The 27,510-nt window shown below is 42.8% G+C and overlaps 1 protein-coding gene across 1 annotated transcript in view; it reads left to right on the top strand.

The window, feature by feature from the left end:
• The window catches only part of pof1b (POF1B actin binding protein), an 84,185-nt gene that overhangs the window by 6,581 nt on the left and 50,094 nt on the right, over positions 1-27,510 (top strand). Inside the window, exons 2-4 of the mRNA XM_048544032.2 lie at positions 20,083-20,169; positions 22,067-22,189; positions 26,406-26,522. Coding sequence (XP_048399989.1) covers positions 20,083-20,169; positions 22,067-22,189; positions 26,406-26,522 — 327 coding nt within the window. The remainder of the gene's footprint in view (positions 1-20,082; positions 20,170-22,066; positions 22,190-26,405; positions 26,523-27,510) is intronic.

The raw sequence follows: 27,510 nt of genomic DNA, 5'->3' as shown, positions 1-27,510 counted from the left end.
GCGATTTTGCAGGTCAAGGCCTAGAGAAAACATATTAATTGACACTGAGATAATGCTGTCTGTAATCATAGCGACATGATTAGCTGCTTAGGACTGTTGGACAGAGCACTTTCATTGTGAAGCATAGAACTAAACTGTTTGTTCCTTTAATTTCTATTTTCCAATCATTTCAAAGATTCTTGTGTAAAACTTTCAACATTAATGTGGAAAGCGGCAGTACACATAAATCTGAGGTTTTTTTTAAAGTTTGTTCCTAACAGTGAACCTCCTTTAGAATTAACTTCATGGAGAAATGGAACCTCCTTATATATTTACAGACAATGTCTAGCTTAGAGCTTGTTTTTCTGGTGTTGGTGTGCTGAAGTGTAACTTATCAGAGAAGTGCTTTGCCTGTTAAGTTGACATCATGTTGGGTAGCAGAACATAAATCACTCACTCTCGACTCTCAATCTCACGCATGACAATAAAGCTTTACAACAGGGGCTATGCATTTCCTCAGAGGGTGTGTTACTCCAGAATGTGTTTACTGTCTCTGCATTACAGCAGACGATGAATGGAAGCAGAAGGCAACCTTTTGTGGTTTTGGAGAAAGGACCTGTGAACGCAGAAGAAATTGAACTCCAAAGCTTACAATGTGTTATAATTCTATATGAATAAAAATCACTTGGGCGACTGAAAGACAGTTGGTACACCTGAAACTACCTCAGTAAGAGTCAACAATGTATATTGATGTGAGAATGAAAAATTAATTACCACCTAAAATAGCTCATCCTATTTAAACAAAGGGAAGGTAAAAATGTAAAATTTTACATTTCCATGTAAAATGAAATTCTACTGCATAAGAGCTATAGAAATGTATTAGACTAACTGAGAAAAATGGGCACTCAATCATGATGAGAATCATGCTTGCTGGGCTACTTCAGTATTGAGACGCTCTACACCAGTTTCCTAGTGGCAGCAAAATCTCCTTCAATTAAGTTGGTGGGCACAAAGGACTGGCACAAGATTCCCAGCCCCTGCCAGTTGCTCATTAATGATGCAACTGACATCCATTATCCATAAGGCCACCACAGTTCAGTGGCAGCTACTTCAAACTAAATTGTGAGCTTTCACAAGGCGACATGGTGAACTAGTACAAACGTAAACCTAGAACTACTAAGAGAGAGCTTTCAATCATGTGGGGATCCAGCGTATTGAATGGACTTGTGGATGCATGTGCACATTGCTGGGTTTTATGGAGCAACTGTGAATGTCACTTTTAAGCATTGTAATAGCATTCTTTTATAGTCAATTGTATATATGTATGGACCAGAATAAATGGCTTAATTTGCATTGATTGTCCACGTGCTGTACACTGTTTGTTTTCTAACCTGCAAAGATGCTCAATTTGGTGAAGTGGTAGAATAGGGTATGGGTTGTATAAGTTTATAGCAGATCATTAGCTGAATTGAGAAGCTTGGCTGAGGAAACAGTTTCAAAAATATTATCTTCATGGAAAGGCCATAAGATACAGGACCAGAGTTAGGCCATTCAGCCCATTGAGTTTGCTCTGTCATTCCATCATGGCTGATATATTTCTCAAATCCATTCTCCTGCCTTACCCCCAATGCCCTTACAAATCAAGAACCTAGCTATCTCTGTCTTAAAGACACTCAGTAACTTGGCCCTAACTGCCTTCTACGGCAGTGTGCTTCACGACCCTGTGACTGAAGAAATTCCTCCTCCTCCTCTCTGTCCTAAACGGTTGTCCCTTCACTCTGAAGCTGTGCCCTGATGCAGTTGACTTTCCTAAAAGTGGAACCATCTTCTCCGCGTCCTCTCTATGTTTGAACACGTGGGTGGTCTGACTATAAGAAAAGGATCTTTCAACTTGTAGCTTTGGGAGACTGAGAGAGTACATTCATATTAAAGAGTTTTGATGCTTTAGTGGAGCAGCTTGAGATGTTTCTCACTTCTGACAGTATCCTGTATAATACTAATGGCCAACTGTTAGTCAGGTGATAGCGAATAGGAAAAGGGCGGCATTTATGACTGAAGCAGGCCCAAAATTTACAAAATACTCCAGAATTTGCTCGCTCCTGCTATCTTCAGACAGTCTGTAAGCTTTAGCAGCTGTCCATTCCCAAGCCATTGGAGATTGCCAGAGGCGAAGGTTGAGAAACAAGGAACCAGTTACCTGATTAGTATTTGAGAATTTATCATGGCTTTCAAACAGTTGCCCATAACTTTGGAGAACTTCAAAACCGAACATTACAGGACCAACTTGTGTGCGCTTTAAAAGGTAAGGACTTTTGCAATAAATTGCTGACCTTGCCAAAGTTGACCCTCGACAACATTATCCACAGATATGATGGGACATGACTTTTGAGAGAAGTCATAGTTGAGAGTGGCTGGGTGGTTTCCGAAGTAACGAAGCTAAGGCTGAGTAAGTTGAAGTCCCCAGTGAAGGCAATTACAAAGTCCTCTCATCAATATCCAGGCCAGTATTGTGCCCAGAATTGGCCACTTCTGAATGCAGAGTGTTACAGCTGGAAGAAGAAAGACCATCAGGCTAAAGCCTTGTTGGAAGAAGGTGCATGGAAAAATGCTGGTCAAAGGAAATGGTAGTCACCATTAAACGTCAGCAGGTTCATTAGCGATTATTTATTGACTAATAAGAGTTACAAGGATATCCAGTGAAAATTCACAGGATATCATAGTACAAGGGACATTGAACGAAGCCTCATTGGATTTGGAAGTTGAGACAAGGACATCAGTCGCATGATTCCTGAATCTTTGTATTCAAAAATTAAGTCCACACCAGTTGGAGATATCATGCGGGGAATTAAAAAGCTATAGAGGAGAGCAAATCTCCAGTATGGGAATGGTGCTGGTTTCAGTCACTTACGAGAATCAATGAGAAAAATTATCCATCGTCATAGTGAAGTCTCAAAAACAAGCCTCACTGAGAAAGACCTGATTAAAAACCATCTGAAGTAGTCATGAGATTTTTCGCATAGGAGTAACTCACAGTACAAAACAATGTGATCACCAGATACCCTCAGGTATGTAGTGAAACTAGTCACCTGATTCAAAGGAATTTCAGACCAGTTTATTGCTGAGCTCACCAAGTGGTGTGTGCCCTAAGGGAGAAAATACTACAGGAGGCAGAAAAGACTGGAGGCAGAGAACAGTATCATAAAATTTGAACATAATAATCGGGCTTTGCGGTAGTGTTAAAGGCAAATGAGATTGTAAGATCATGTGGGGATTATCAATTAACTGTAAATCAGGTACAACAACAGAATCCACCTCATCATTTGCCAAATGTGAAGGATTTGTTCACAAGTGTTAGGAAGCTAAAATTGTGATCAGAGATAATGGGAACTGCAGATGCTGGAGAATCCAAGATAACAAAGTGTGAAGCTGGACGAACACAGCAGGCCAAGCAGCATCTCAGGAGCACAAAAGCTGGTGTTTTGGCCTGAGAGGGTCTAGGCCCGAAACGCCAGGTTTTGTGCTCCTAAGATGCTACTTGGCCTGCTGTGTTCATCCAGCCCCACACTTTGTTAGGAGGCTTTTTTTTTCAGTATTTAATTTGACAACTGCATATTTATGACCTGAATTTGATGAAGAGTGAGTCTTATATTTATGGAGGAAACATGTTGGCTCAGTGACTAGCACTGCTGCCTCACAGCGCCAAGGACCCGGGTTTGATATCGGCCTCAGGCAAATGCCTGCAGAGTTTGCGCATTCTCCCTGTGACTGTGTGGGTTTCCTCTTGTTGCTCCAGTTTCCTCCCACGCACCAAAAGCGTGCAGGTTAGATGGATTGGCCATGTAAAATCATCCATAGTGTCTAGGGTGGCAAGTGCTATGATAGGATAGGGGTGGGTCTGCTTGGGATGCTCTCTGGAAGGTCAGTGTGGACTCAATGGGCCGAATGGCCTGCTTCCACACTGTATTTTTTTTAAAAACTGCTAATACCCACATGGGTTTATTTCATTTTCACAGACTGCAATTCAATGTTGTTTCAGCCCGTGGAATATTTTGTAAGGAGTTCAGGATGAAATATGTTATTAGAATGACGTGATTAGCTCATCTCCCACTGGCTAGACCCATAATGGGTGGGTTGATGATGGTCCTCCAATGTTTGGAAAAGCATTGGGTTCAAACGAAGGCAGTCGATAGTGGAATGTTTAAAATTCTTTTGTTCACAGGGTAAACAAAGATGTGTGAAATCCTACTGGAGTAAGGCCACACTTTCAGAATATTTCTGACCTCCGGATTTTTATTTAAGAGTCCATTCAATTATTATAAATTCATACAAAATTTTTCAATCTTTGTGCACACAATGAATGAAATTGTGAGAGAAGGGTGCTGTATGGTTTTGGTCAAAGGTATATGACAAAGCACGCGAGTTGTGTAAAAGTAAATCAAAAGTTGGCACAATACTTGTACATTACATTGAGTCAGACTTCTTGGGGAGTGACAGTCGCACTGAGATTGCCACCCCAGCCCTTTTTAATCTAACAACGAAAGGGCGCCCCACGTTTTTTTGAGAGGAAATTTCACTCCGGGTTCCCTCAGAAATGCAGCACCCGTAGTTTCACCTGGCAATTCTTCTGTGGCAGAGAACGGTTAGAGGGAGGCAAACCATACTCACTTTTCACAGCAAAGCTGCTGTATCTTGAAATTTAAATGGTCCGTATGACCACTTTGACAACTTCTGTCAAACCTTGAGTCTATAAGATAGGTGTAATGCTAGAGTGCTGGGATAGTATGGGGTTGGGATGCCCAGGTAGGTAGGGAGCCTAGTAAATAAAATGCCTGCTAAGCAGAGTCCCAGCTGGAGAAGGGTAGGGTGTCAACTGGTTAGGATCCCCACCAGGGGTAGGGTGCAGGGATACAAAGTGGCAGGTATTTGCTTCGGGTAGGCTGAGGCAGGCTGAAGAATTGAAGAAATCTGATCTGGAGGGCAGTAGTCGGGTCTGTGGGGGCACTGTCAGTGGAGATCAGGGGAGGGGAGTGGGTGTTGGGTCCAGTGGTAGCAACATGAGGACAGGGGGTTTTGGAGATTGGGGCCAGGTTCAGTCCAGAGGAGGTACCAGAGGGTTGAGTCTGATGGAGTTTCAGTCCACGTTGGGGTGCATGTTGGGACAGGGGTGACATCACTGGGGTTGGGTGGAGCAAGATCTATGGCTCCCAGTGAGTCTCAAATCTCCGGGGTTTGGGGGGTGAGGGAGGGTGGTGTTGAGTTTTGGGGAGCATATTTGCCTCTGTGGGGAGAGGGTGTCAGGCCAGGGTTGGAGCTTGTGAATGAGGCAAGTCTGTTTAGCAGTTACTCAGCAGTTAGATTATCTATCCAATCATTTAACATTTCCTCAGTAGCTATTTTATTTAATTTCATTGGAATTATCCATGCTTCAATTTTTGTGGGGACTTTTATCAGCTTCCAGGTGTCGTCAATTACCCAGCAGAAAATTCAGTTTCCCAAATAATCCTTTGAAGTGTGCTGTGTTGGGGACTTTACAGGATCCCCATGTGCAACTCCCATCTACACCAGACTAACAACTATTTAGCCAGCAGATCAAATCCGTCCAGAAAGGTTAAGGAAGCATGTGATGCCTCTCCACGCAGTGATCTCTCATGTGTGATAATGTTTTTCAACAGTATTCACTCCAGAAAACGACAATGTTGTCGAGGAGAATACTGAGATACAGGCTACTAGACTAGGTGGGATTGAGGTTCACAAGGAAGAGGTATTAGAAATCCTACAGAAGGTGAAGATAGATAAGTCCCCTGGGCCGGATGGGATTTATCCTAGGATCCTCTGGGAAGCCAGGGAGGAGATTGCCAAGCCTTTGGCATTGATCTTTAACTCATCATTGTCTACAGGAATAGTGCCAGATGACTGGAGGATAGCAAATGTGGTTCCCCTGTTCAAGAAGGGGAGTAGAGACAACCCTGGTAATTATAGACCAGTGAGCCTTACCTCAGTTGTTGGTAAAGTGTTGGAAAAGGTTGTAAGGGATAGGATTTATAATCATCTAGAAAATAATAAATTGATTCGGGATAGTCAGCACGGTTTTGTGAAGGGAAGGTCGTGCCTCACAAACCTTATTGAGTTCTTTGAGAAGGTGACCAAACAGGTTGTTGAGAGTAAACCGGTTGATGTGGTGCATATGGATTTCAGCAAGGCGTTCAACAAGGTTCCCCACAGGCTATTGTACAAAATGCGGAGGAATGGAATTGTGGGAGATCTTGCAGTTTGGATCGGAAATTGGCTTGCTGAAAGAAGAAAGAGGGAGGTGGTTGATGGGAAATGTTCATCTTGGAGACCAGTTACTAGTGGTCTACCGCACGGGTCGGTGTTGGGTCCACTGCTGTTTGTCATTTTTATAAATGACCTGGATGAGGGCATAGAAGGATGGGTTAGTAAATTTGCAGACAACACTAAGGTCGGTGGAGTTGTGGATAGTGACGAAGAATGCTGTAGGTTGCAGAAAGACATAGATAAGCTGCAGAGCTGGGCTGAGTGGTGGCAAATGGAGTTTAATGCAGACAAGTGTGAGGTGATGCACTTTGGTAGGAGTAACCGGAATGCAAAGAACTGGGCTAATGGCAAGATTCTTGGTAGTGTAGATGAGCAGAGAGAGCTCGGTGTCCATGTACACAGACCCTTGAAAGTTGCCACCCAGGTTGACAGGGCTGTTAAGAAGACATCGTGTTTTAGCTTTTATTAATAGAGGGATCGAGTTGCGGAACCAAGAGGTTATGCTGCAGCTGTACAAAACTCTGGTGCAGTCGCTCTTGGAGTATTGCGTACAGTTCTGGTGACCGCATTATAAGAAGGACGTGGAAGCTTTGGAAAGGGTGCAGAGGAGATTTACGAGGATGTTGCCTGGTACGGAGGGAAGGTCTTACGAGGAAAGGCTGAGGGACTTGAGGCTGTTTTCATTAGAGAGAAGAAGGTTGAGAGGTGACTTAATTGAAACATATAAAATAATCAGAGGGTTAGATAGGGTGGATAGGGAGAGCCTTTTTCCTAGGATGGTGATGGCGAGCACGAGGGGGCATAGCTTTTAAATTGAGGGGTGAAAGATATAGGACAGATGTCAGAGGTGGTTCCTTTACTCAGAGAGTAGTAAGGGAATGGAATGCTTTGCCTGCAACGGTAGTAGATTCGCCAACTTTAGGTACATTTAAGTCGTTATTGGATAAGCATATGGACGTACATGGAATAGTGTAGGTTAGATGGGCTTGAGATCGGTATGACAGGTCGGCACAACATCGAGGGCTGAAGGGCCTGTACCGAACTGTAATGTTCTATGTTCTATAATGGTGAGGAGAGATGATTACATTTGCGTTTGTGCCAGTGAGTGAAATTATGCTGAGAGTGTGAAGCACTATCTTTGATTTTTTTTGGAGCAAGGTAATTTCATAAATACATGTATGGTCCTAGCTTTACAACCAAAACTGATTAGAAGGCAAAGATGGCCATTTTCAATCCAAAAGTTGCGGAATTTACTTTAGCTGCATCCTGAATGCAGAAATGAGCTTTGATTTTGACTGTTTCTGGGTATCATATTGAGTAGAAATGATCAAGGATTATTGTTTTATCGATGGGATTGCTAGATTATCATCTGGAGATTAGAAGAACAGCTTGTCAGGGATGCTGTTTCATCCACAGTTTATGACTAACAATGCAAATGAATGGCCCACATAAATGCTGTATTTCAAAATAAGGCCATTTTAATAAAAAATTCAGTAGTGGTGAGCTGTCGACTGTGCTATGTGAGGAGCCAGAGTGGTAATTCTGGAAAGGTAGAGATTAATTGTTTTATAACCAGCATTTAGGAATGAGTTTGATAAAGAGTCTGATGAGATGCTATCTTTGGTAGCCACCATTAGACAATGAAACAGTGTAAAATATGTTAAGAGATAGTAGGAACTGTAGATGCTGGAGAAACTGAGATGACAAGGTGTAGAGCTGGGTGAACACAGCAGGCCAAGCAGCATCAGCGCCTTCCTGATCCTCTGATGCTGCTTGGCCTGCTGTGTGGATCCAGCTCTACGCCTTGTTATCTAAAATATGTTAGCCTGTTTTTTTAAAAAAAGAGAAGCCACTCTCTTTACTTTAGCAACCATGAAAGTGGCCAGCTCAAGTACAGCAGAGAGGGCACATTGCTTTTGCAGAATTTCAGGAGCTACATTTGTTCATTGTGACAGCCATTCGAAGTAGGCTCAGATATTTCCAATGAATCAAAAAATTGTGGAAGACTTGAGATTTTGATTGTGTCTTATATTTTCCTCAATTTTTGTTCAGAGGAGTTTTCAGATTTCGTGAGAATAAAAGGGGTAAAACACACCGTCCTTCTTTGAATGGAGTGGCAGAGCATACAGTGCAAATTATGGATGTATTTGTTCAACGAATGCAGGAATTCAGTTTGTGGGTACAGCAAGCAATTAGGAAGGCCATTTGAATCTTTGCCTTTATTGCAAGGGGTGGCCTACAAGTTTGAGGAAGTCTAGCTCCAATTGCCTGTGATTTGGTGATATCACACCTAGAGTTGCACGTGCAGTTGTATGGCTGGCTGTTCAGGCCCAGATAGGAACAGACATCCTGCCCCCAGTGCCATTTTCAAATTGGCCTTGTTAAAGCCTATTATCAGAGGCCAGTTTGAATTTTCCAGTTGGCCTCGTGGTCTCTAGAGTGCAAAGAAACAATGTAATTGCTGAGACATGGCCTCCTGACAGCAGCCTGGGTCTTGGCATGGTGGCCCTCCACACTTTACTGGCAATTGTTGTCTTTGGGGAGGCTCCCCTCCGCAACAGCACCCTAGCTGCAATGGGTGTTTTCTTTTGAAACTTAACAAAATGGTTGCAAGAACATCTTGTCTCATGGTATCACTCTCCTTACTGATCTTGAAAGGCCAGCCTCTACTACTTAAGCAGTGGAGGACCTCTGTTTAGCCCTTCGGCTTTGAAACACTGTCTGCTCATTATGGTACGTAGCTTATCTCTGACCACTGTTGGCCAGTTTGGGGAGAATTACATCTGAGTGCCTATTCCCCAGACCTATGTCTCTGGCCTCCATTGAATTTGACATTGGTGTTCTGAGTCAAATGGGACAATTTTGCCTTGATCTTCATATCAGAGGAAGTTGCCTTGCAGGCAATACAGCAAAGGGTCACTAGATTGCTTTCTGGAATGAGGGAGTTGTCCTCAGAGGAGAGGCTCAGTAATTTGAGTCAATATTGTCTTGAGTTTGGAAGAATGAGAGGTTGTTGAAATGTTTAAGATTCCGATGGAGCTTGGCACAGTAAACGCAGAGGTTGTATTCTGCTGGTTAGGGATCGTAAAACACAATGACAAAATTTCAGCATCAGGATTTGACTATTTGTGACTAAGATGAGAAACTTCTTCACTGAAAGATTGTCTATCTTTGGAACTTTCTACTGCAGATGGTTTAGATATTCCATTGTTGAGGGTACTGGGATAGGCAGATGTTTAATTAAATGAAATTGAGGGAATAAGAATGGATGATTGTTGACGGACGGAAACATAATCGTGATAAAAGGGGCATTTTTGAGTTGCCAGGCTGGAATGTGGCAAGCCCCAGTACAGATTCTGAATCGAGAGATACTGTATGGGAAGTGGGCAGGAATGTGGAGTGATAATTTGTAGTGAAATAGGTTAAGGGGTTCCTGTGTTCTACTCCTGCTCCAGTTCAAATGTTCTTGTGCTTAGGTGAAAGTGGACTACATATTTTAGCTTGAATATTTTGAACACTGTTGGGTCCATGTTTGGTTAAAACAGCTTCATAATCTATTTGAGATAATGGGAACTGCAGATGCTGGAGATTCCAAGATAATAAAATGTGAGGCTGGATGAACACAGCAGGCCAAGCAGCATCTCAGGAGCACAAAAGCTGACGTTTCGGGCCTAGACCCTTCATCAGAGAGGGGGATGGGGGGAGGGAACTGGAACCCTCCCCCCATCCCCCTCTCTGATGAAGGGTCTAGGCCCGAAACGTCAGCTTTTGTGCTCCTGAGATGCTGCTTGGCCTGCTGTGTTCATCCAGCCTCACATTTTATTATCTCATAATCTATTTAGTTGTCATGTTATTATTCTGTGCCTCTGGTCTGTGCTTTCATTCTCACCGAGTATAAACTGCCACAAGCAGCAGTTGTGTTGGCATGCAACACGAAGCCTGTGTCACCTGCCTTCTGACTTATGTCACTTGGCTTCACAGTGAAACACGTAAAAACCTAAAGGTAGGAAGGGAATAAAACAGCAAAGTGACATAAAATGTGTACCTGCATGCATCAGAGAAACAAAGGAGGAGTTTATAAACAAGGCGGTTCATAAAATCCCTTCAGATCCGGGAAGGGAGATGGTAGAATGGATGGGAAAGACAATGTGCAACAAATGTGTTATTAACAGGAGGGGGAGGATAGCTCAAGACTAAGCTAATAAGCATTTCAGCAACTTGGCATTTCATTTCTGACACGATACCACCTTTTGTCCTTTCATCATCATCCATTGTAACTAGGATCACCACAGTGTTGACTGATCTCCCTTCTCTAACTCCCTCTGTTTTTTCATTCAGCCCTACTGTATTCAAGTCTCTTGACGTGACATTGTTCCATCCTTGACCTTCCTATTCTCCTCCCTCCAGGCAGCTCCATCTTCATAACTTGCCTCACCATCCTCCCCACAAAATTGGCCATATCATTTCAATTTCTTTTTGGCTACTGACTTCAATGCTTCCATTACCCTCTCTGATCCTTGATGTAATGACTCATGATTTGCCCCCTCTCAGTACTTGAGATGTCCAATTCGGGTCCTTAGTCAGGACATTGAACTGTACAGCACAGTAATGGGCCCTTTGGCCCACGATGTTGTGCTGAACATGATGCCAAGTTAAACTAATCAATTCTGCCTGCCCTTGGCTCATATCCTTGCATATTCATGTGCTTACCTAAAAGTCCCCTGTTGTATCTGCCTCCACCGCCACCTTTGGCAGCATGTTCCACACTCCTACCACTCTCTGTTTTTTAAAAAAAACTTGCCTGTCACATCTCCTTTGAACTTTTTGCCCTCTCCTTTAAATGCACATCCCCTAGTCTTACAGATTTCAACTCTGGGAAAAAGATTCTCACTGTCAGCCCTATCTATGCATCTCGTAATTTTAAAGACTCCCATCAGGTCTCCCTTCAGCCTCCACTGTTTCAGAGGAAACAACCCAAGTTTTTCTAGACTCTCCTTTATAGTTTGTACCATCTAATCCAGGCAGCGTCCTGGTAAAAACCACCTGCATCGTCTTCAAAGACTCCACATACTTCCAGCAATGTTGTGATCAGAACTGAACACAATACACTAAGAGGGACTTAACCAAAATCTTATAAAGCTCCAACATAACATCCTGACTCTTGTACTCAATTCCCTGACCAATAAAGGCAAGCATGCCATATGCTGCCTTACCACCCTATCTACTTGTGTGGCCACTTTCAGGAAGCTATGGGCTTGAACCCCAAAGATCCTTCTGTACATCAATGCTGTTCAGGATTCTGCCATTAACTATATACATTTTCTCAATATTTGATCTCCCAACGTGCAGCACCTCACACTTAACCGAGATTAAACTTAATCTGCCATTTCTCCGCCAATATCTGCAACTGATTTATATCCCGCTGAATCATTTGATAACCTCCTACACTATCCACAATTCCACCGATCTTTGTATTGTTTGCAAACTTACTAACCCACCTATCTACATTTTCATACAAAGCATTTGTATATAACACAAAGAGCTGAGGTCCCAGTTTGGATCCCTGAGGAACACCACTAGTCATGGACCCCCAGCCTGAAATACAACCTTTCACCATTACCCTCAGCCTTCTATGGGCAAGCTGGTTCTGAATCCACGTGGCTAAGTCACCGTGGATCATACATCTTAATCTTCTGGATGAGCCTACCATGAGGGACCATGTCAGAAGCCTTACTAAAATCCATGTAGACAAGATCCACTACTTTACTCTCATCAATCACCTTGTCATTTCCTCAGAAAATACAATCAAGTTGGTAAGACATGACCTACCCTGCACAAAGCCATGCTGACTGTCCCTAATTAGGTCATGCTTTTCCAACTGTGCGTAAATGCTATCCCTAAGAATTCTTTCTGATAGCTTCCAAATCTCACTGGTGAGACTCGTTGATCTATAGTTTCTTGGATTGACCCTGTTTCTCTTCTTGAAAAGAGGAACAACATTAGTCCTCTAGGACCTCTCCAGTGGCTAATGAGAATACAAAGACCTTGGTCAAAGCCCCATCAACCTCCTCTATTGCGTCTCTCAATAACCTGAAGTAGGTACCACTGGGACCTGGGGATTTATCCACCTCAAAGCTCTTCAAAACACCCAATACCACTTCTTGATTTAAAAATACTACCGCATATTAGTATAACAAAGTGTGAAGCTGGATGAACACAGCAGGCCAAGCAGCACCTCAGAAGCATAAAAGCTTTTGTGCTCCTGAGGTGCTGCTGGGCCTGCTGTGTTCCTCCAGCTTCACAATTTGTTATCTTGGATTCTCCAGCATCTACAGTTCCCATTATCACTGATACAGCATATTAGTATGTTGCATACAAATCTCACTATCCTCAGTGTCTTTCTCCTGGTGAATACTAACGCAAAGTACTCATTTAGAATCTCACTGATCTCTTCTGCCTCCAAGCACAAGTTCCCTCCTTTTATCCTTGAGTGGTCCTACCTTCTCCCTAGTTATCCTCTTGTCTCTAATGTATGTATAGAATGCCTTGGGATTCTCTTCAACCTTACTTGTTAAATAATAGTCCCTATGAAATTGAAGTGCGGAATTTAAGCCTTTGAATCATGATGTGAAAACATTCTTAAAATGTCTTTTTAGCTTTGGCCCATTAGAGCTTGTGCTAGACCTCTGCAAGAGCAATTCAGCTAAACCTACATCCTTACCTTGTTTTCTGCATTGATTTTCTCTTCTAATAACTGTCTGATTCTTAATTCTCTTTGAAAAGATAAGATTCAGTCTGGCTCCAACATGCTGTGGTGCTGCATTCAAGATTCTAGGACCATGCTGTGTGTAAGATAACAAACGTTACCCATGATTTATTCATTCACTGGATGTGGCTTGGCAATGGATTCATGCTCACAATTAGATTTTTATTGTTTATTACATGGAATTCAAATTCCACCACCTGCTGGGGTGAGATTTGAACCCAGGTCTCCAGAACATGGGTCTCTGTATTAACAGTCCAGTGACAATACCACTAGGCCATTGCCTCCCCTAATGATGCTTTGGGTTCTTTTGCACAGGTGAAATCAAAGTTCTCAGGGGATGAGATTACATATAAACTGAAATGTCCCCACCTGACAATAGTCATGACTATTTGTCCCACTAGCTGCACAGTCAGTATTAGAGAGCTTGTTGGTGAATATTGCGTTGATCAAATTAGCCAAGCATAAACAAACAAAGTCATCTGTTTTACTTGCTGGGGAATAGATGACAGGAAGGTAGGGTGAGAGTTCCTGACTGGGGTAATGGGGCTCACGAGAGGTCTTCGTACTTGTTGCCCTTGTAGGGCTTCTGCTTCACCTTCAACTTCCTCCCACCAAGTGGCCCTCAAGTGGCCATTGGTTTACCACTGAGGGGCCTGAACTGAGGTGAGAGCAGGTTGGTTGCCTAATGGCTCATCCACTACGCTTAAAATTACAGATGGAACAGGAGCAAGCAGGTAGGAGGGGGCAAAGACATCTGAGAAATTGAGCTGGAATGGCAAGATTCAGTAGTGATAATACAGTGTGGAACTGAAGGAACACAGCACGTGAGGCAACACTAGAGGAGCAGGAAAGTCACCGTTTCAGGTTTACAGCCATTTATCAGGATTAGGGAGGGGGAAGGGAGCTCAGAAATAAATAGAGGGGTGGGGGGGCAGGGGGGAGGTAGGTGGGATGGTGACAGGTAGATGCAGGTAGGGGATAGTGAGGATTGGTCAGTTGGAATGGAGGGGTGGATAGGTAGGGAGGAAGATGGACAGGTTGTGTCAGCTCAAGGAGAAGGAGGATGACAGGGAGGGTCAGACACGGGATAAGGCCGGGGGTGAGAAGATTTTAAAACTGGTCAATTCCCTGTATAGGCCATCGGGCTGTAAGCTCCCGAGGTAAAATATGAGGTGTTGTTCCTCCGGTATATGGGTGGCGTCATTGTGACGCTGGAGGTGGTCGTGGATGGACATGTTACCCAAGGAGTGGGAGGGGGAGTTGAAATGGTTGGCAACCAGAAGGTGTCCTTGATTATCGCGTACAGATCGCAGATGCTCCACGAAACGGTCACCGAGTCTGTGCTGGGTCTCACTGATGTAGAGGAGACCACATTGGGAGGGCATCTGAGATGTCATTGGAACTTGAACAGTTCATCAACTTTATTGACACCTTTCACTCCAACCTCAAATTCACCTGGAACATCTCTGACATCCCCTTCCTGGACATCATCTCCATCTCCATCTTCGTCTCCAGTAACTATCTCCATCTCCATCTCCAGTAACCACCTCAGTGCCGACATCTATTTCCAACCCATCGACTTCCATAGCTGCCTTGACTACACCTCCTCTCACCCACCCTCCTGCAAGAATTCGATCCCTTACTCGCCTCCGCCAGATCTGCTCCCAAGGTGGGAGCATTCCACACCCAGACATCCTAGATGTCCTCCGGCTTCAAGGACTGCAACAGCCTGACCCTCCCCGTCATCCTCCTTCCCCTTGACCTGACACAATCTGTTGATTTTATAATACCCTCAACGGCATCTCTTGCATTTCCCACACTTCTGCCCTCAAATCCCCTGCCCCCAACAAAAATAAAGAGAGTCCCCCCGTTCTCACTTATCACCCCCCGGCCAACCTCAGCATGTAGCGCATCATCCTCCGTCACTTCCGCCACCTACAATCCGACCCCACAACCAAAGATGTATTTCCCTCCCCATCCCTACCTGCCTTTCACAGGGACTGCTCACTTCGCAACTTCCTCGTCTGCTCCACAGTCCCCACTACGCCTGGCACGTTTCCCTGCAACCGCAGTAAGTGCTGCACATGCCCCTACATCTTCGCTTTCACTTCCATTAGAGGTCCCTTTTCTGAATCTGACAGGGATTCAGCTGTACACCCTCCAACCTGGACTACTATTTCATTGCTCCCTATGTGGTATCCTCTACATTGGTGAGAGCAATCACAGAGTCTGTGATTATTTTGTGGAGCATCCTATGCTCTGCATGCTATAATCAATAACACCTTCCAGTTGCTAATCATTTTAACTCCCCCACTCCCTGGGTGACCTGTCCATCCTGGGCCTCCTCCAGTATCACAATGACACCACATGCAAACACCTCATATTCCACCTCGGGAGCCTTTGTGCCTTCCACAAAGAATTCACTGATTTCAAAACCTCCCCACCCCCAACCCCATCCCTTTATCTAACCCTGCCTCTTGTTTCCCCCTCCCCCACTTGACCTGACACAACCTGACCATCTTCTTTCCCTCCCATCCGCCCCACCCTTACCACTAAACAATCTCCACCTATCACCATCCCACCTACCTTCCCCCAGCCCCACCTCTCCTCTATTTATTTTCCAGCTCCCTAACACCTCCCCAGCCCTGATGAAAGGTGTAAGCCTGAAACATTGACTTTCCTGCTCCTCTGATGCTGCCCTGCCAGCTGTGTGCCCCCAGCTTCACGCTCTGTTGACTCTAATCCAGCATCTGCAGTTCTGGCTTTCTCCGAGCATTCATCAGTGAATTGAGAATTTATTCATAATTGTAAATTTCTGTGAACAAATAACAAAGCAGCTCAATTGTACACTGTTTCCTTAGTCAGAACATTTGTGATCTTCAGACTTGCTGCAGATCTGAGCACTTAAAATCTTGGCTAACCATTCAGTGCTGCACTGTAAAATGCAATTCATGGAGTATACACTCTTTTATGAATGTGTGGGATATTAAACCAGATCTAATCTGGCAACTCAGTAGTTATTTACGACTTTAATTCCCACCTCTTTCATGAAACATTTAGTCATGCGCTTTAATAATTCCATGATTGGCATCAACCTTTGAATACACCTCTACACTGCAGACTAGGATATTTAAATGCACTATTTTAATGCAAGTTGCATTTGCACTGTTTGGTTTTTAGAAGCTATTTGCTTGGTTCAATTTGTAAACACTCCTTTGATCTAGCATTAGAGTATGATGCAAGACCCACTTCTTGAGCACCTAATCTAAGATGAGACTTTAGTGCAGTACTGAGGAAGAATTGCATTGTCAGAGGAACACTCTTTCAGATGTTTAGTTAAATGGAAGCTTCATCTGTTCCTGAGGAATATAAAAGATCTCCTGGATCCTTTCCACGACTGTGACCTAGCTAATATTCTTCCTTCACCAAACACCACCAAATACCTCTTGAGCTCCAAATTTGATATTCCTGCAGTGTTACTAATAATATTCATGATGCAATCAACGATTCCAGCAAATACTTTTCCATGTCTTTGAAACTACCAGTTTCTTTTACAGCCGAATCCCTTTTATAGTCTTTAGGCTTTTAAAAACCAAGTTTCTGTTTTCGATTGCCTGACCCCCCCGCCCCAACTCCTATCTGTTTTCTCTTGACTTTTGTTCTTGATAAGATCCTGCACTAAGTCTTTTATTGTCTCATAAAGTACTTCTTCAGTGGACTTCTCTGTGACAGTTAATGTGCATTTCAGGTTCTATATAACATGTCTGCTATCTCATGAAAAATTATATGAATTAAGGCTCAGAAGAAGCCAATAGCAGTGTCTTAATGCTTTAGTCTGTGTTGCCACTCTCTACAGCTTTGAACCAGCACCACTTGTTACTGACACATTTATAACTTCAGCATTTTAAGGATACAGTAACTTGTGTGCAAAGAGATTGTTGCTGATTAAATTACAAGTTAATGTCTGAATTTGCAGGTAGCCTGGCTGTTGTGAATGGGAAGCTGTCAAGCCAGTTTTCTGTTCCAACTAGGTGTGGAATTCAGCAAATACTTAGGCTTTTAAACTTATAAATACAGGCTTATTGCTTTTTAAACCGGAAGACTGGCATTTGTGACTGTGTAAAACAAAACAAATACCTTCGGTGATGCTTTGATCTATACTTTGTTCTCTTTAATCTTGGTAGAGATTGAGACCTATATTAAAGGGAACGAAGTCTCCTCTGTCTATTAAGTGTAAGGGTGGAAGTAGCTGAGGTGAATTTGGACTTGCTCAGTCAAGTCCCCAGTGAACGTGAACCTACAGTACAGAGCAATCTTTAAACTGATAATTGACATGGATGGAGCATTACACGGACAAAAACAAAGTTTCTGGAAAAGCTCAGCAGGCCTGGCAGCATCTGTGAAGGGAAGAACATGGTTAACGTTTCAGGTCCGGTGACCCTTCCTCAGCATTGCATGGAAATGGATGGAGTGCTGTTAATAGATTGCAGCTCAAGGTTCTTGCTGCAACAGAATCAAGTGTTGAGCATGTGTGAATTAAGAGGAAGTGTTCTGTTAGAGAAGAGCTTTGTATTGAACTCTGACACAAATCACTAACAGAATTTGAGCTTCAAAGTTAGCAAGAGTCCTTAGTAAAAAGTATGAAGCCTATGTTGTAGCCCAAGTATAAGAAGCTGCCGATGAACTAAAATGCTAAATAACTGAAATAGAAAGAATTGCCTTCTTAAAGGAGAATTTAAATAATTAATTTGAATCACTGCATGGGTGGATTGCTGGGAAAAGCACAGGATAAAATGTGGGAAATTGGCGCTTTCTTTCCTTGGAGGCTGCAGTGGTCTCTGAAAAACAAGATTAGAAATTTTTATTTTTATATTTGTTTTCTAACAGAAAAACACATCATAGGTTGAATAAAAAGGTTTGAATTATCTACATTAGTGATTTCTCTAGTTTGTAATCGGTATCAAAAATTAGGCTGAAGTACAAGGCCTGAGTTTGCAGTTGAATTTTTGTGGTTAATGCTTGAGGAAACATAATATTTGAGGATTTAAAAACTGAATGCATTCACACTAATATCTGTTTTTATACGAGATAATAAAATGTGAGTCTGGATGAACACAGCAGGCCCAGCAGCACCTCAGGAGCACAAAAGCTGACGTTTCGGGCCTAGACCCTTCATCAGAGAGGGGAATGGGGTGAGGGTTCTGGAATAAATAGGGAGAGAGGGGGAGGCGGACCAAAGATGGAGAGAAAAGAAGATGGTGGAGAGGAGAGTATAGGTGGGGAGGTAGGGAGGGGATAGGTCAGTCCAGGGAAGACGGACAGGTCAAGGAGTTGGGATAAGGTTAGTAGGTAGGAGATGGAGGTGCGGCTTAGGGTGGGAGGAAGGGATGGATGAGAGGAAGAACAGGTTAGGGAGGCAGAGACAGGCTGGCCTGGTTTTTGGGATGCAGTGGGGGGAGGGGAAGAGCTGGGCTGGTTGTGTGGTGCAGTGCGGGGAGGGCACGAACTGGGCTGGTTTTGGGATGCGGTGGGGGAAGGGGAGATTTTGAAGAATGTGGCACTGCAGGAGGCCCATGTGCCAATGTGGTATACTGTATCCATTGTACCCGGATTGGCTCCCTCTACATTGGGGAAACCAAGCGGAGGCTTGGGGACCGCTTTGCAGAACACCTCTGCTCGGTTCGCAATAAACAACTGCACCTCCCAGTCGCGAACCATTTCCACTCCCCCTCCCATTCTTTAGTTGACATGTCCATCATGGACCTCCTGCAGTGCCACAATGATGCCACCCGAAGGTTGCAGGAACAGCAACTCATATTCCGCTTGGGAACCCTGTAGCCCAATGGTATCAATGTGGACTTCACCAGCTTCAAAATCTCCCCTTCCCCCACCGCATCCCAAAACCAGCCCAGTTCGTACCCTCCCCCCACTGCACCACACAACCAGCCCAGCTCTTCCCCTCCCCCCACTGCACCCCAAAACCAGGCCAGCCTGTCTCTGCCTCCCTAACCTGTTCTTCCTCTCATCCATCCCTTCCTCCCACCCTAAGCCGCACCTCCATCTCCTACCTACTAACCATATCCCACTTCGTTGACCTGTCCGTCTTCCCTGGACTGACCTATCCCCTCCCTACCTCCCCACCTATACTCTCCTCTCCACCATCTTCTTTTCTCTCCATCTTTGGTCCGCCTCCCCCTCTCTCCCTATTTATTCCAGAACCCTCACCCCATCGCCCTCTCTGATGAAGGGTCTAGGCCCGAAACATCAGCTTTTGTGCTCCTGAGATGCTGCTGGGCCTGCTGTGTTCATCCAGCCTCACATTTTATTATCTTGGATTCTCCAGCATCTGCAGTTCCCATTATCTCTGTTTTTATACGAAACGTCTTTGAAATGTTGCTAACCAGATTGTTTGACAGTTACTCCTTTTTAGTTGGAGTGCTCTTCATAGAATAGTAGGGTATCCAATAATCAATAAGAATGTATAATAATCCTTCAAGATATGAGTAAGTGCATTATCTGCACTGAGCGCTTTTCTGACTGAGAGGCAGGTAACCTGATGGTAGCTTCCACCATGATTGTTCTTGTATCTGCAAATCCTGGCATGGGACTCTAGGGCTTCTAGCTCGGAGATCATGTGCTACCACTGTACTACAAGATCTCCTCCTTGTATTGACCATCAAAAATTGAACAAGAATATCCTAAGTTCCGTTGTCACCTCTTCTACACCTCAAAAACCCAACCCAACCTACCGCCAATTCCACCACCCACACACTGTCTAACATTGAACAGGTCAAATTGGAAACAAGTAATGTTGAGTGTCGCGCTGAAATTCCATGTTATTGGGCCACCTATGAACAATTGTACTTGCTTGTGAATCCTTTTACATCTCGGCTGTTGCTTGCTGCGACAATGCACTGTGCACATGATTTTTTTTCCAAGAAGTGGCGTCATAATCACTTAATGACAGCTTTAAAAAGAAGGAGGGTGTTGCCATTGCAGAACTTGAAAATGTGAACAAGTAACAATCTTTTAGATTTATCTAATGTATATCTTTTGTGTAGGATGCTCAGCAACAATATCGGAAGGCAAATGATGTCAATTATGAACAGACCATTGTGAGGCAAGGTGGGCTGTCAAACCCTTCGGAGGTATGTGATTAATTTTACAAGCATGTCCAGGCACAACCTGTTATTATCTAAATGTTTGTACTATTTCAAAATTTGAATAGAAAAGTGTCTGCTTTAATACTAATTGACTTAATGATAATCATGTGTAATAATAAAAAGAAAGCTTAATCTAACAACAATTCTTATTTGCTGAAGGTATGGAAAGTTGCTGGAAGCTTATACGACGGGTTAAACATGACACCAAAGTTGTAAACAATAATTGTATCTCTTCAATTCTGCTTGAGGGACTGGTTATACTACAATATTAGACAGCGATGAGTTCTGTGATATTGTGAGCCATAGCTTCCAAGAGCAAAGCTCACTTGCATTTTACCCATCAAAGAAAAACATGAAACTTTGTTTTCCAGTGATTGCTCAGCAGAGAGAATATCTCTGTCTCATAAAACAAAAAACATTAATCAGCGCTAAAAGCTGCTGGAAGGGCCCCAGACTGATTGGCTTCAATGCTGTTAAGTGCTTGTTCAGTGTTTGAATCCAGAATTATGTTACCATTTCAATGCGAAAGTATAAGTTCCTGTTATTCTCGGGGAATTCCACATAGCTGCTCAATTATTTGGAGATCATGAGGAGAAATTTTATACAGAGGGTGATGGCCTTATTCTTCCAGCCTAAAGCTGGCTGGTGAGCCCATTTCCATTTGGCAGGCTGTTATTTACATTGGGGCTCCAGCTTGGAGGAGATCCTGCCACTGACAGCCACTGGTCAATCAAATTGCCAGCAGGTCTCTAGCTGTGGCACTGGGTCAACAGGCTGCTGTCAATGAAGAGAAGATGTGGAGCCAAGCACAGAGGTAACCCGAGAGTTTGCTGAAGTCTGCCAGCCTGACCTCGGCCAAAGGGATGGGGACCGATTTCTGATGGGCAGCGGAGGGCACCATGTTAAAGTGAGGATCTACCTTGGAGGAAAGCACCTTCAATGGGCAATAATAATTGTTGTCTGGCATAATGTGAGCTGAAACATGTGCGATTACATTACATTATTTGTTACATTAACAATGCCTTGTAAATGGAAGTTTTTGTTGAGGTATTTAGTGGTTAGTTCTGTCCAATAGATAGATCAGTTCAAAGAAGTGCCCGGGCCTGAATACTATCATCATTTCATCAAGTGAAACTTCAGCACCAAGTTAAGTTGGATAAGGTAAAACAAGCTGCAGCAAGGTCCCTGTGTAAACTGACAGATATCTCAGAGAACCTGCTCTCTTCGTAGGGCACATTAAATAAAGAGATACCCTGTTGCCCTTTAGATTTTATTTAAACTAATTTTCCATCATATAATTGTGCCTCAGACTTGGCTTACTTTAAAAATTTCATGACGAAACCTCATGGCTTATGAGCAGGCAGTGGATACCTGGCTATATGAATTCATACTGCTGTCTGCTGTCTTTGGGAGAATGCCAGTGGGCACACTGTGCTCTTTCCACACAGTAAATGGACAAATTTTAATTGATTCAAAATTCAGATTTATTTAATGTGGCTTCAAAACAAAATGTTGAACCATTAGCTTAATTAATTTTGAGCCACTGTCATGCTTTTCATATTATCATGCAGTTACGCCTGTGTAAAAGCATGAGGAGATGTTATTTTTGATGAAACTTAGCCTGCCAGTATGTCTCTAATCATTCTTTGGACCATGGGCTAATAGATTGATTTTAAAGATTTGGGACACTTTTGGGGGATGTGAAAAGTGCTTTTAAATGCACTTTCTTTCTTGTCTTTGACTTTTCTTTTCCCCCCTCTTGATTGGGTGAAGCATCATGGTGTGTTGATGTCTGGGCCCCTAAAGACCCATGCCCTATGCATATCACAGAGATTTAGTTCTTCATTTTAAAATCTTATCTAAATTACTGTTTGTTGTGCAGATACAGAACAGACAGCATCAATATGTACTTGCTCAAAGCATGAAAGGACTAAATATTCCCAAAGATTCAGAAGTTGTAGTACACAAAACCTACGTGACGTTTGAGCCAAACACTCCTGCACAGGTAAGAATGATATTGATATTAAGAATGATACTAAGAATAATGTGATTGTCCATTTTATTACCATGCTGGGATATAACCTATTAATATCTTTATCTCTTGGAAATTGTAGTAGTACACTAACACAATCATTTTCAATAATTGTCATTTCCATTCACTTGTAACTTTTATAATAAAATGAAATTAAATGAAATAGTTTAATTGCAGCTACATTCTTCTTGGGTAGATTGATCTGCCTAAAATTGTCCTTTGAATTGTTTGTACTTATTCCTCTGAATTGTCTACTTTTCAGTTGCAGTCACCCGTAAGATTGTTGTTGGTCTTTCTTTTATTCCCACTTTCACTCCCAGCAAACAACCTGTGATCCCAGCAAGACTCATAATTTTTGTGAGTTTTTTTTGATATTGAAATAAAGTAAAAATAAAAGCCATTTATAGAATGGACACAATCTAGTTTACACAAAGAACAATAGACAAAGATTATAGCCAAGATTGCAAAAGAGAAAGTACCCGAAACGTATATTGTTAATAGAGTGCCGTTTTTTAAATATGATATCCAATATAAATGCTTTGTGAAGCTTTGGTCAGTCAATATTTAATTTTCTCTTCAACAGGTCCATCAACTAACTGCAGTTCAGAAAGAACAGTACAGCACAGGAACAGGCCCTTCGGCCCTCCAGGCCTATGCTGACACATTTTGCCCTTCCATACTAAAACTGTCTTCACTTACAGGATCCCATTCATATATTCTTCCAGATGCTTCTTGAATGCTGCTATTGTCTCTGTTTCCACCACCTCCTCTGGCTATGCATTCCAGGCAATCACCACCCTTTGTGTGAAAAACTTGCCTCGCACATCTCCCTTTAACTTACCTCTCATAATGTGAACCTGTGTCCCCTAGTATTTGACCCCTCCACTCTGGGGGAAAAAGCTTCTTACTTTCCACTCCATCCATGCCATTTACAATCTTATAAACTTCAATTAAGTTTCCCTCAACCTCCTGTTTTCCAGTGAAAATAAACCAAGACTTTCCAAGATAACACAGTGTGGAGCTAGAGGACCTCAGCAGGCCAGGCAGCATCAGAGGAGCAGGAAAGCTGATGTTTCGGAACCAACCTGCTGTGTTCCTCCAGCTCCACACTGTTATCTGACTCCAGCATTGGCAGTTCTTACTATCTCCCAGACTATCCAACCTTTCTTCATAACTAAAATCCCCCATACCAAGCAACATGCTGGCAAAATTTGTCTGTATCCTCTCCAAACCATCCACATCCTGCTGGTAGCGTGGTTACCAGAACTGTATGCAATATACCAAGTGTGACTTAAGTTCAGTTCTGTAGACCATAACTTATCTATCCTTATGCTCAATGATTCTTCCAATGAAGGAAAGCATGCCACAAGCCTTATTCTACTACCTTATCTACTTGCACTGCTGCCTTCAGTAATCTGTGGACTCACACACCCACATCCCTCTGTATATCAATACTCCAAGGGAGTCTGTCATTTACTGTATAATTTCCACTTGTACTTGACTTCCCAAAATGCATTACCTCATGTGTCCTGATTAAACTCCGTCTGCCATTTTTCTGCCCATGCATCTAACTGATCTATATCTTGCTGAATCGTTTGACAATCCTCTTCACTGTCTGCAGCTCCACTAATGTTTTTATCGTCCACAAACTTGTTAATTAGACCAGCTTCATTTTCCTCCAGATCACTTGCATAGACTACAAACAGCAGAGGCCCCAGCACTAATTGCTGTGGAACACCACCAGTCACAACCCTCCATTCTGAAAAGTATCCTTCCACCATTAACCTCTCTCATGTGACTATGACTAAGCCAGTTCTGTATCCATCTTGCCAGCTCACCCCTGACACTATGAGCTTCACCTTCTGTACCAGCCCGCCATGAGGGACCTTGTCAAAGCCATTGCTGAAGTCCACGTAGACAACACAGAATGCGTTTCCCTCATCGATCATCTTCGTCACCTGCTCACAAAACTCAATCTAGTGAGGCACGACCTACCCCACACAAAACCATGCTGTCTAATATGTCCATTTGCTTCTAAGTACATAAGGATCTTGTCCCTGAGAATCTTTTCAAATAATTTCCCAAACACCAATGTGAGGTAGTTTCCAGAATTATCCCTGCTACCCTTCTTAAACATTGAGACAACATTGGCTTTTCTTCAGTCCCCTGGGATCTCACCGGTGGCCAAACGGGATGCAAAGATTCCTGCCAATGCTCTGGAAATTTGTTCTCTTGTCACCCTCAATATTTTGGGATAGATCCCTTAAGTCCCCTGGTCCTGATCTACCTCAATCCTTTTTAAGACAGACAATACCTCTTCTTTTTTATTGGCAAGTTGGCTTAGAAACTCAACACTCTCTTCCCTGAGATCTTCCTCCACCAATTTCCCCTCTTTGCTGAATACCTACATAAAGTATTTGTTTAGGACCTTGGCTACCACTTCTGGCTCCACACATAGATTTGCTCTGTTGTCCTTGGGTAGGCCAACCCTTTCTCTGACTACCTTCTTGCTTTTTATATGTGTGAAAAGCCTTAGGATTCTCTTTAATCCTGTTTGCTAATGACTTTTCATGACCCCTTTAAGCCCTTCTAATTCAAGTTCTTTCCTAATTATGTATTTCAAGGGCTTCATCAGTTCACATCCTCATAGAAGTTACGTGTGCTTCACGTGGCTACTAAGATTTTAATGAAGAAATTTATTTAAAAATTACCATTAAAACGTCTATGTTGTTCACTACAAAAATACCAGGCAAAAAGCTTGGTGTCTGTGAGATAGTAGGAGCTGCCACTGCTGGAGAATCTGAGATAACAAGGTATATTTCTAGGCATTTCTGTAACATGATCATTCCTGAAGAAGGGTCCAGACCCAAAACATCAGCTTTCCTGCTCGTCTGATGTGCTTGGCCTGCCGCGTTCATCCAGCTCCACACTTGGTTAACCCTTGGAGTCTGTGAATAGCTTTTACCATTTGAAAGAACCGTATAGTTCATTTATAGCTTTTAGTAGTTAGGAGATGTAAATTTGCAAAATTTTGTTCAGTGAATTAAGGGTACAGGCAGTTCCTACTTTTAACTTTCACAGACGCAAAGTCTGAAAATGTTATGAAAAATGGTGCAATATGGGTACCCTACTGAATATCAGCTTTGGACACAGTTGAGCACCTTCAGTGCTGAGATGGTAACCTGACAAAATGGATCACCTGTCAATTGGAAAACTTAATGGGTAAAGCAGCCAGATTTTAGAATTGGGTTGGGAATCTATTCTGTCGTATATTACCATACAGGTGAACAATGAGAAAATTATCTGAATTATAAATAAAGGTTTGAAGAAATTTGAAATTTCTATCTCATCTCGTCTGTACTGGATTGGGAAGAGTCCCGGGCTAAACCTGGTATCTAGGATTAGGGAAAATTGTCAGCAGCCATAGCTCCATTGTTGAGCATGTAAAAAAGTTAGGAATTCTTATCTTCATCTTCCTGAAGCCTGTTTTCCACCTACAAGTCAAAACAGCGATGGAATACTACTCACCTGCCTGGATGGATGTGTCTCCAACAATGCATGAACTCAACATCATCCAGGACATTAGAGTCTGTTTGCTTGGCACCCATCCACTACCTTCTCAATTTACTCCTTCATCACTGATGCACAGTAGCAGCTCTATGTCCCAACTACACAATGCGTTGTTTAAAGGGCTTTCATCAGCTGCTCCAATATTTTCTAACTTTCTAAACCCATGAGTTCCACCAGCTAGAAGGACAAGGGCAAAAGATACAGGGGAACACTATCAACTGAAAGAATCCACTCCCTCCAAACCCAGTTCTCGCACCATCCTACCTTGGAACAATATCATTGTTCTTCCACTATTACTATTCCTTTACAGCCACAGTGCTAAAATTCTGGAATTCCTTCACTGAATACATTGCATCTCTGATGCACGGCAGTGGTTTACCAAGGCAGCTCAATGCCACCATAAAGAACAGTTAGGAATGTGCAGTAAAAGTTAGCAATGCCCACTTCCCTTGAACCAATTGAAGCAAAACTGTCTCGTTAAACAAGTTGGTCACAGAAATTGATTTCAGAATATCCAGTAATACTGATTTCAAGAGGTGGATGGCGTATGCAGTGGAAATAACTGATTTTTGAATGGGATAAGGAGGTCAGGGCTAATTGGCACACGTTTCTATTACAGACGTACAACATCACGAAGGAACCCCAATGGTTTCAGCCCTCACGAAACTCTCAAGTTAACTGGAATATCCAGTATAATCAAGACTCCATAAAAAATGTTCAACCACAACCTGTCCAGGTATTAACACTGCAAATTTTCATACTTCTTCGTCTTAAGGACTATTTAGTCGTTTAGCCAAAAATTCTAATAAAGATTAAAAGTGACTTTCCTTGTTTGTTGCAATATATACACGACTAAAGTGCACATCACCAGCATTGAATTGATTGTTGGGTAATAGATATTTGGGTATGTGCGCTGTTCAATTCTTTGTAGGAATGGATCTTTACAGAACACCCTGGTTTCCACTATTCCATTGGCTGAGATGTCAGGGGCAATCAGACCACAGTCCTGATGGCTGTCCTGCAGCAAATTAACACTGGGAGCAGTGAAAATTGATTTAAGGCAAGGCATCCACTTATCCCACAGGAATAGGTCCCACCTTGGAGAGCTGCCAAACAATTGTATTATCCAGCTGTGGGAATGGGGAAAATCCCAGAAAGAAATAATTCAGCAACTGAGTAGTGGCTGGTGCATCTAAAACTGTCAGGCTTCACACATAGTTTGGGATGTGTCAAACCAACGCCAGCAACACAACCACCTGCCTCCCAGCCCCCAACCATATATGTAACGCGCGCACACGCTCTCTCACACACACACACACACCCATTCAGTCTGACAGGCCTGGACCGGTCTGTTCTTTATGCAACGTCCAAAAATTCAGATGAAGACACCTAAAAGTTGCATGCAGTCTATTTCAGTGTCACATTCCAGATGATTGGCATAATTTGCATATTGTTGGCTTAAATGTCTTGAAGAGACTTTTTGAATTGACAATCTTCATTTCAATACTACTTCATCAAATGTGATGTTGTCTGAGCTTTGATTTGAAATGAGAAAGAATATTCATGTTACTTGAAGCTACTAGATTCAAATAGAATTAAATTATCTTCTTAAAGCTAAATACTATTGAAAGGCAATTTGAACAACTTATTAACTGGAAAATCAAAATTAAAATCCAATAAATGAAGCATGAAGTAATAAAATTGATCTACCCAGTGACTACTGA

This window comes from Stegostoma tigrinum, chromosome 15, assembly GCF_030684315.1.
Source record: "Stegostoma tigrinum isolate sSteTig4 chromosome 15, sSteTig4.hap1, whole genome shotgun sequence".
In the NCBI taxonomy this organism is placed as follows: Eukaryota; Metazoa; Chordata; class Chondrichthyes; order Orectolobiformes; family Stegostomatidae; genus Stegostoma; species Stegostoma tigrinum.
The sequence above is the reverse complement of the archived record's forward strand: the minus strand, read 5'-3'. Positions and strand labels throughout refer to the sequence as shown.